General features: G+C 58.6%; 1 protein-coding gene across 25 annotated transcripts in view; it reads right to left on the bottom strand.

Annotated features, from left to right (window-relative positions):
- INPP4A (inositol polyphosphate-4-phosphatase type I A) overlaps positions 1 to 10029 on the bottom strand; it is a 158334-nt gene that overhangs the window by 26872 nt on the left and 121433 nt on the right. For all 25 annotated transcript variants that reach the window (XR_003003115.1, XR_003003114.1, XR_003003116.1 and 22 more), the window contains 5 exons: positions 9793 to 9919; positions 9361 to 9501; positions 7048 to 7145; positions 4628 to 4740; positions 2471 to 2625 (listed from right to left, as the gene is read on the bottom strand). Coding sequence is in view for 12 of the 25 variants with exons in the window: in XM_024743839.1 (XP_024599607.1) it covers positions 2471 to 2625; positions 4628 to 4740; positions 7048 to 7145; positions 9361 to 9501; positions 9793 to 9919 (634 nt within the window). In the remaining 13 variants the exon portion in view is untranslated. The remainder of the gene's footprint in view (positions 1 to 2470; positions 2626 to 4627; positions 4741 to 7047; positions 7146 to 9360; positions 9502 to 9792; positions 9920 to 10029) is intronic.

The raw sequence follows: 10029 nt of genomic DNA, 5'->3' as shown, positions 1-10029 counted from the left end.
AAGAGAACCACCGCAGGGCATGGCCAAACCTCCTGCTGCCTCCTTAGGGCTCCGGGCTGCCCCGCGGCTCCTGGCCACACCGCAGCCAGAAACACCAGCTACCGACCAGCCACCTGGAGCCTGCGGCCTTTTTTTTTTGGCGGCGGGTAACAGTGTCACATGGAAACAAATGCATGAGGTCGGGTGGACAAGGGTGGCGAGCACGGCACCCGGGGCTGGTGCTCTGAGGATCCCGAGGGCGGCAGAGGCGAGATGGCATCGAGCTTTGCTTTGGTTTTGAATAACTTCTTCAATGATTATTAACGTAACATATGATCATGGCAGAGGTTTTAGAAAATTCAGAAAAACCTAAATAAACTTAAAAAAGACATCTGTGATTGGAGGCAGAAGGGGTTTCAGAGAAGCAGAGGGAGGCCAAGGGAATGGTGCCCGTCCCATGGGAGGAGGGTCCTTCCCTACTCAGGACCCCAGGGTCCCTGCCGTAATGTAGGAAAGCAAGGCCAACTTCCCAGGCTCAGAGGCGCTCAGAGCAGTGGCAGGATGATTACCCAGCGGGTGGTGGGCAGGCCCCTGGGACACTGGGTGTGACTGGTATGGGAACAACCTGTCCATTTGTATTAAAGGCCTTACAAGGGTGTACACTCTTTAGCCTAAGGAATCAACAGGGCAGACGTGGGTAGGAGAAAACACAAGGGTGTTCACTGCACCCTTATTTAAAGTGCTGGCACACGGTGCACAGCTTAAAGATTCAAGGACAGCAAATTGGATAAATTACGGTGTGCTGAACATAAGGCCCACATTCGTTAACCTGAACAAAAGCTCACGAGACAGTTAAGTGAGAACAGCAGACTAAACCCGTGGGCAGAGTAACACACCCATCTGCGTCTGTTCGTGCACGTTTTGTGTACTATTCAGGGACTGGGTAAGTTGACCGACGTGTGGGTTAAGCACGCTCACACACACACGCATGTATCTGAACATCCATCAGGACGTTAGCAGTGTTCCCTGTGGTAGCAGGAACACGGAGAATTGTCCTGTGGGCTATGGGCTGGTGCGGGAGTCACTGGGGTAGGGGCTTATGTGGATTTTCTTATTTTCCTACAAGGAATAGCAATCACCCACGTGATCAAAGTTGTGAGCGTGCCTCGTGTGTTGTAAGCCTCCCAGTTCACCTGTGCACGTGTGGGTAACTGCCCACAGCCCCTTGGCGGGCTGCAGGCCAGCAGATGGGGCCGCCCGTGTGTCTAAGGAGTTCCCTGGTCTCCCGAGACCTTTGTGCTCAGACAACAGTCAGAACAAACTTGTTTTCGTCAAATGTGTTCACAGATAGAGGGGTACCAACCGTACACCTGGCGCACGCCTACGGCACGGACCTCATCCTAGTATCTGCCCCACAGCTAGAGCTGTGTCCCTCCATTTTTCTCGTCTCTCTGCGGCCGGCGGCCTGCGTCTCACCAGTGCGGTCCTCCCCTCCACCTCGCAGCTGACCGCACCAGGGATGCTGAGACCCCACCGCCTCCCTGAGGCCGAGGCAGGGAGAGGGTGAACTTTCTAAAAGTGCATCAACAGGCAGCCCTGAGGTCACGAGGTTTGGGTGAACTTGGAAAGACCAAACAGGAACAAACGGTTCCAGTTCTACAAAACGCTACTGTCAAGAGGCAGACGCTCAGGCATTGCTTTCGTGTAAGACTGTGAGAAGGTGAAACGGCAGAGACATACAGAAAGGATAAGAGAATTGAATGCTTTGAAGAATTTGGTGAGAGGACAAATGGTACAGAACATTCAGTAGAAGTGACTTGGAAACGAGACTGGAACAGCATTGGCGGCCACATGGAAGAAGACAGGAGGAGCAGGTTTCTTATCCTTTCTTTGGTATGTGAGGGGAGGTGCTCCCCGGCAGTGCCGGAAACAAGGCATCGCTCTGCAGCGGGCAGAGTTTTAGTCCCAGGTTTCATCCTGCAAACACGCCTGCTGCCTCGGAATCAGAACATCATTAGGGCAAGGTGGCCACGGCACAGGGACAGGGGAGGGGCTGCTGCCAGGAAACACTCACTGGACACTGGGCTCATGAAAGCAAACCCAGGCCACCACTGGGAGAAGCGGAGCCAACCGGCGCAGCCTGCGGACGCTCGGTCTCCCCTCGGTTTGAAAAGAGACAACGCGGGATGGGAACAGCCAGGGCCTGCTGGGATGCCTGGGCCCTGAGTCGCACCCACAGCAAGATGAGTGGCCGGGGCACACCGGGCACCAAAGGGCAGCCACACGGCCGCCTCCGAGCTCACCACCTCCCTCCCCGCTGCCTCGGCTCGCCCGCTTCAGTGCAGCCCCACTCAGACACAGCGCCGGCTCTTTTCTCCCCCTGACTCAAAAGAGGACACTGGATGTGATGGGCCTGGAGTTTGACTTGGCAGACGTGGAGGAATTTTCCAAAGCCAAACTAGAGCGCGGCCGCCGGGCCCGGGGGACTCACCTGCGCATGCACTCCAGGGCCTGCGTGAAGACCTGCGGGGCCATGCCGTGCTCGTGTTGCAGGATCAGGCACTGCTCCAGTGTCACCGACATGGCCGTGCGGTCCTTGGCGCTCTTGCAGCTGGTGAACCGCACCCCATTGAGGCGGCGGCAGATCTGCCAACGGGAAGGCAGGCTTTACTTAGGGGGAGACGGGACAGGTCGCTGCCCCGGGCCACCTCCCGGGGCCTCTCCCACAGGACGCTGCTGCCTCCCGGGGACCCGCCGTCCGCTCAGCCACATTCCCAGCTCTGCCCGGACCAGCCCTTTGCTGCCCACCCCCTGGGGTAGGTCAGAGAGCTCCCAGGATGCCCAGCCCCCGCCAAGTCTCTAGGCCTTTCTGGAAGTGACAGCACAGACCCACTGGTCTCTACACGCTTCCTCGTCTGCACAGGTGGGAACAGCTCAGCAGACCCACTTCCCTGTGGCCACCTCCTGCCCACCAGGCTCCCCTCCAGCTCGACCCGGGGCCCTGGTACAGGGCCCAGCGTACCTCCCCTCCCAAGTGAGGGGCTCCCGTGGAGGGCAACCCCCCTGCTGAGAAAAGGCCGCCTCAGGGCACCTCGTCTCCCCATGGAAGGACACCTGGGAGCATTTGCTCTGCATTACTAGGAGCAATCCTAGGCACACAGTCCCCGAATCGAGAAAGCCCTAGAACAAAAGACTTTTTTTTTTTGGTATAAAGTTTGTGGCAGCCTCGTTTGTCAACATGACCAGCTCTTGAGGGGATGTCAAACTATCTACAATTTTTATTTATCCCATTTTGTATACATATTCCTACTTTTCAGTAAGACAGTATTCAGGAGTTTGATTCCAGGGTGCTGCCCCAGAGCCCCTGGGGATGTGCACCCTAGCACACGCCTAGGCACCAACTGTACACCGTATCACCTTTCCGAAACGTGGAGCCCTGTGAATTCTAAAACACCTGCCCACGAGAGCTTCAGATAAGGGCCTGTGGACCCGTAGGAGATGCTGCATTGTGAGAACAACATGGGTATCTCACGAAGAGCCATGTGACCTAACGCCAGTGGGCTCCGTGTCCTGCTGTTCTCAGAAAAACACCAGAGGCGCTGCAGGCTGCCCTACAGACGGCCCCGTGCCTGCTTCTCAGGCCAAGAGGCCTCAGCCGAGACCACGCAGCCACTGCCAGGGGTGCCGCTCTACAGAGGACACAGTGTGGTCCCAAGCACTGTGTGTCTGAAGAAGGACAAGACAGAAAGGACCCAAACAAGTTCAGCCAAGACCATCAGGAGGAAGATGGGCATCTTGTGAGAATAGACAAAAATTTTTTTAAAAGATTCTAAGCAGCCCCTGAGCTAGGTGAAGAGTGAATTAATAAAATCGTAACTGATGAAGTGAACGGGGACGTGCTCACTAAATTCCACAGGCTGGAGAGTTCATGACCCAGACACGTGGCATAAACCAAACTACAAATAGGGTCAAAGAAAGTTACATTCATAGATGGTGGATCCAGAGCTCCATGAGGTTCTGGAAGGTGCAGCAGGGTGGCCACAGGTGCACCCCTGCACAAGAGGGCAGCCTGCAGCCCCAGGCTCCAGTCTTTGTGGGGGGACTATCAGCCACTTCGGGGTGCTGGCGGGTCTCCCCATGTGTGAATTAGGCCCGACTAATAATATTCCAACTCTGTGTGTGAGTCTCAGTGTGGACAGGTCCCCTCATCAGGGGTGAGTGAATGACGAGCTGTGAAACTGCTCTGATACCCGGGCTCAGAGCAGGAACTCCACAAACAAATTGGTGAGAAAGTATCTGAGGTTTTATAAGGACTTCATTTCAGAGGAAATGAGGAGAGCTGAGCAGCAGTGTACTAGAAACATTGTTTAAAGAGATGGCAGAGGTCCCAGAGATCTCCCTTTGAACCTATTCAAAGATGCAGCAGGTCGTGAGCTCTAGCTGGTTATCGACTGCGGGCTTCGGAAGGGGACAACTGTCACCAGCCTGGTTACTCCACGTCCCAGGGGGTAGACTCTGTGTCAGGCTTATCAGCATTCAGGCAGCCCTACAGTGAGCAACTCTCATTGTGTCCTTCTGGAGAAATCTGTTCTCTTCGCTCCTGGCTGAGGTTTTAATTTGCTGTTGTTATGAACATTTTTTCCCTCACCTCAGCAGCTTGCCAGAGAATGTCAACGTTCTTGTTCTTCCTGGCGTGCACGTTCTGACCCAGGAACCGCAGCAGCTCCGGCAGGCACGTCTGGCTCCGAGATCGAGGTAGGCCTGGAAGAGAGGTGGGGTCGTGGAGCTGGGGCCGCCTGCGGGGACTTAGCCCACGGCAGCCAGCGCCGCCGGAAACGGCCAAAGGATGAGTCCCGGCTGGAGCCAGAGGTTCAGTGTGACTGAAGCAAGAAAGGAGCCCTGTGTTCAGGGACTGGGCCTGGTGGCCAGCACGGTGAGCACTCCGTTACTTTCACTGCCACTTCAGTGCCACCTGCAAAGGGCAACCACCTGGCCTCCTTTCAGCTCTTTCGAGGGGCTGGAGGGGGAGCTCGAATCATCGAGAACGGGAGGGAGTGAGGGAGATCCATCAGGTCTTCAGAACTGCCGCCAGGGCTGGAGGATGCTTAGGGCCGGGGGTGGCGACACTGAGGGGGCCGCCACCCTTGGGGGAGGTGGGAAGGGCAGCCTCCTCCACCGCGACAGTGTCCAGGCCGCTCCAGGACCCCTCCAGCTGGAAGATCAGTCAGACCACCTCACCTCAGAAGCCTGGGATTTTCAAATACCAGGACCACCAGAGGAGAACAGAAGAGCCTCGAGGTCACATCTACGGAAAACAGCCAGGGGGCCTGAATCCGCAAATCACCACCAACTGTGGGATGAAACCGTGCACCCGTTTCCACCGCACAACCTCCCCGGTGCACGCAGGATCCCATGCCAACCACTTCACGCTGCTGCTCGGTGCCCAGCACCACGCTGCTCCGGGGACCGGGCCAGAGGGCTCAGCGTGTGACAGAGGCTGTGGGAACCCAGAGGCTGCGAACCAGAGCCTCCTGGAGGAGACGCACGACCTGACTTCCGGCCCGATTAGCGACACTGGCGCCCCAGCAGAGTTGGGGGCGCTTGCTGGTGGGCCCCATTTCCTCAGCCTCGCGGACGAGCGTTAACTACCGGGCTGAGGGCCACGCAGGCTGCGGCACCCCCAGCGTCCTGGGCCGTGGGCAGTGCTACCGGCTTTTGATCCCGCAGGCCTCGCCCTTCCCGGGCCTTTACCCCCCGGGGCCACGCCTCACTGGAAACTGCCGCCCTCCAAAACGTTGAGCGCAAGTCTCCCCCTTCCTGAGCACAAGGCTCCTGATGCCCCAGCATGGCCCTTCCGCCTCAGGGCGCCCGAGCCAGGGGGCTGGCCCGCACACGCTCCCGTCCCCTCAGTCCACGCCTGGGCAGCCGGCACTGTCCCCGCCTCCGGAGCAGTCGGAAGGTGGGCGTTGGCCACAGGCCACCTGGCCTGACCCGGGTTCCTTGGGGGACCTGCCCTCCATGCCTCAGTGTCACTATATGTCAAATGGGTATGAAACCAAGCCCGCCTCCCAAGGCTGCTGTGGGATCAGTTAGATAATTCATGGGAAGTGTGTAGAAGGCCTGGCACGTGCAAGGACTTGACAAATCTGTCACTGGTCACTATGATCGCTGTGGAAGAACACGAGGATGACTCGGTACCTGGGATCCCGAGAGCCCAGGTGCCATGACCTTCCAGCTGAGTCCTCAGAAAAGCATTTTACTGACCTCTTAAACGTCATCGCTCTCGAGCTTGGTTGCAGCACACGGGGATCACCCGGGGAGTTTCTAAACCTCCCGAGGCCGAGGCCCCGCCCTCTACACTCTGAGCTGGGCCCCTGGCAAGAGGATTTTCCCAGGTTCCCCAGTGAATTCCGATGTGTGGTCAGTGCCAGAGCCTCGATGGCTCCAACAGCACCCGTCCCAAGCCGCCTTCACGGCCACCAAGCCCAGTGCTGGGCTCACGCCCTCAGTTCATGGGGAGACTGAGCCCCCCCCCCGCCTGAGCTCCTGTGCCCACACCATGTCCCCCCACTCGCTCGTGGGCCCCGACCTGGCCCTGCAGGGTCTCCAGTCCTGCCACCCTCTGGCATCTCACAGGCCTGTTTTTCTAGCCCCTTCGCTCGGACCTTTAAGACCCTTCCATCCCCCGTGCTCCAGGCATGTTTCCTGCCTCCCCACGTGCCAGCCCTCAGTCCCTGCCGGCCTCGAGGCCGTGCAGCGTGGTCACCCACCCGCACCGCCGCAGCCTCGCCACACGGCGACTGTGAGATGCCCCTCAGACACCAGGGGGGCCCCTCGGCTCTGCACCCCCCTGGCCCAGCCTCCATGCGAGCCCTCCCCAGGGTCTACCCTCAGCCCTTTCGTGTCTTGCACGGTGACCTCGGGCATGAAAGCAGCCGACCACATTGGTGATAGGGCGGGAGGTGGAGGGGGGTCAGCATCAGCATCAAAGGTCGCTAAGCAAACCTCAAACCCCTCGAGGGACGAAAGACAGCGGGTGGGGACCTGCCGTGGTGAAGAGATACTTACAATCCTCTGGCAAAACCTCCTTAAACTGCTCGAAGTAGGAATTTAACCGCACCAAGCTCTCCACGTTGATAACTTCTTGTAAAGACGTGTCGCCAAACCTTCAGGGGTCACAGGGGGACACTGTTAGTTGGCTAATGTCGCTGCCTCTAGCGCCACGGTGACCGCGTTAAAGGTAACGATGTCGATTCTGTCGATCCTTATGGCGCACGTCTAGATTCTAAGCCACGTTCCTCCCCCCAAGCTTAAGGTCATCTCTCCCGTGTTGGTGACAAGTCTGAATACGTTTCATGAGCAGGAACCCTGCGTGACCTGTGACAGGCATGCCTGCGAGACACCCAGGCTCTTGGGCAGCCCCGCCACGCGGCCCCGGGTCCCCATCCTCCCACCCCGGAGGCGCCCGGGAGCGGGGCCGGCAGTGGGGCTCTGGCTGGGGAATCAAGACAGTCCCATCTTCGAATCGGAAGTCGCCCTGCTGCTGGATGACCAGACCCGACCAGCTGTTCCTGCTGGATGGAGTGCAGGGCCCCAGCCCTCCCCTCACCACACAGGGAGCCAGGCCTACGGCGAGTTGGGAGGGAAGCCACCCGTGAGGAAGGCGCAGGTGCTCATCAAACACGCAGCCCTGGAGTCCCAGGCCTGGACGCACGCCCCCTCCACCACTTCCCGCCCAGCGACCTCCGTGCACGGCAGCCTCTTCACAGTCCCAAAGTCATCCCTCAGGGGGCAGGATGCCCTCCTGTGGGTCCACCGCAACCCGACCACCCCTCATGCCCAAAATGGCTTTTTCTCCTCCAGGCACCTGCTCCCTGGGGGTCGCCCTGGGACACAGGTGAGCTGGCCTTGTTTAGCAGCAGACAAGCAAGCAGAGCACGGACCCGGCCTCCCGTGTCCCCTGTCCACTGCCATGTCCTCCACCACCTGGCCCTCTGCTCACTCCAATCTGGCCTGGCCTCAACCCTTTGCAGAAACCTTTCCAGAAACACCTTTTTCAGAAACCACTCTTGCAGTCAGGAACAGCAGCTGCCAGACACAGGGGATGTTACCTCCTCCTGAGGACACCTCCTTGCTGGGGCCCCGACACTGCCCACGCTCCCTGAAGTGGGCACCTCACCTCTGGCTACACCTTCCGGATCTCTGCTTCCTGGGCTGGCGCCCTCAGCCTAAGGCCAGCTCTCCAACTGCCCCCAGCGTGACCCCTCTCCCGGTTAGGACTCGCTACTCACCACCCACCTAGGGGCCTGCTCTGTTCCTCTCCTCGTTGCCTCTCACACCTGCCCCACTGAAGACCACGTCTCGGCTCTCCAGTCTGTCCCTTCTCATCTGCACTGCCCCTGCCTGACCCAGGTCACCGCCTCTGGCCCGGACTCTTCCCGACAACCCCCTCGTCACATCTGGCCCCTCACATCTTTCCAGCACACGGCCGGCAGATGACCTTCTTCAGATGTGACTCTGATGGTGTCCTGTCCCACTGAAAGGTCTCCGACCGTGTGGGGAGGACCCTACACCTGGGGGTCAATGGACACTGACCACTGGGCTCAGAGGCTCAACAGGAATATGGCATGTCGTCCTGGAGACCACATGTCCTTAACAGCAAGAACTTTAAGGTATCTTTCAGTTCTAAAACATGGAGATCACATGCATGTAATGACGTGACAGGAAAGGTCTTCACGTACCAACAGAAGGTCATCAGAAGCTACACACACCCAATCCCCTCCTCCTCTCCAACACCTGCACACACTCTTGCACACGTGGGCACACGTGACTCTTCCCTGCTGCCTGGCAGGTGACCCTGGAGGAGTTTACGAGGCGCAGGCCTTTTGGACCAAGGCGTGGCTCTATGCCTGCCATCCAGGTCTCTCCATCCTCACCCCTGCCCACTGCTGCCTGCTACCTGAGCCTCCGGCCCCACGTGGCTTCTCCCCACCTGCCTTTGTTCAGGCTCCTTGGCCTGGGACGCCAGGTCTCTCCTCCACCTCCTCATATAACCAACTCCTACTTACTCTTTAAAACCCACTTCCAGGAAGCCCTCCCAGACCCCGAGGCCCCACCAGGGCCCCTACTCCCTGCGTTCATCTTAATCCTTGCGGCCACATCTCTGCTACCAGCCCGTCTCTCGAGGACACAGACCTCGTCTGGTTCATCTTTGTATTCCAGCACCAAAGACGAGCCCGGTATGTGGCTGAACTTAAAGGAAGGAGGGATAACAAAGTCCAGGTGGCCCTTGGAGCCCGAAGAGGACTAAGTACACGCTCTCCGGCAGCTCAGCGACCGACGGATGCAGCCCCTGGCCCACAGAGGTGGCCCGGCACGCACCTTTCGGCCAGCGTCTGCTGCTCGTTGATGCCCACGTTGAAGAGCACGGGCTGCACCCGCAGCAGCATCCCGCTCTGGATCTCCCGGGGCAGGGCGTCAAACAGGGGCCCCGGCAGGGGGATCCGCACGTTAAAGCCATCCCTGAAACGCAGGAGAAGAGGAGGGTCAGGCCTGCGACAGGGAGATGCGAGACAGGCGAGCAAGGAGAGGAAGGCCCTGCTGGCCTCAGGACGGGACAGCGGCCTGGCCCGGCTTGGAGACCTCCTAGCTGCCGGTCACCGACCTGTAAAGGGCTGTGAAATGAGTGTAGCGGGCTGGGATGAGCGTTTCCAGCTGAATGAAACGGAATAAAGCAAAAATGAAACGTGCATCACATGTGATGAACACAGATGAAAACTGCGCTAGTTCTGAGAATCAGAAAAACATTTCTACCGATTTCCTGTGATGACGGGCAGCATGTCAGTTGATGCATTAGAAGTAGCCTGAGTGACTTTGAAGGTCACGTTCCTCAAGTCCATGATCCCAAGACTCATGTCCTCCAGCATGGCCAGCTCCTCCCCTGGAGGCAAGAGAGGGAAAGGCTGTCAGGCAGAGGGGACCTGCGCTCTCCCCTGGACTCAGCGTGGCCACGGAAGGCCAGCAATGAGCTCAGGGTGGCAGTGACGAGGC

Source organism: Neophocaena asiaeorientalis, unplaced genomic scaffold (assembly GCF_003031525.2).
Source record: "Neophocaena asiaeorientalis asiaeorientalis breed wild unplaced genomic scaffold, Neophocaena_asiaeorientalis_V1.1 scaffold114, whole genome shotgun sequence".
Taxonomy (NCBI): domain Eukaryota; kingdom Metazoa; phylum Chordata; class Mammalia; order Artiodactyla; family Phocoenidae; genus Neophocaena; species Neophocaena asiaeorientalis.
The sequence above is the reverse complement of the archived record's forward strand: the minus strand, read 5'-3'. Positions and strand labels throughout refer to the sequence as shown.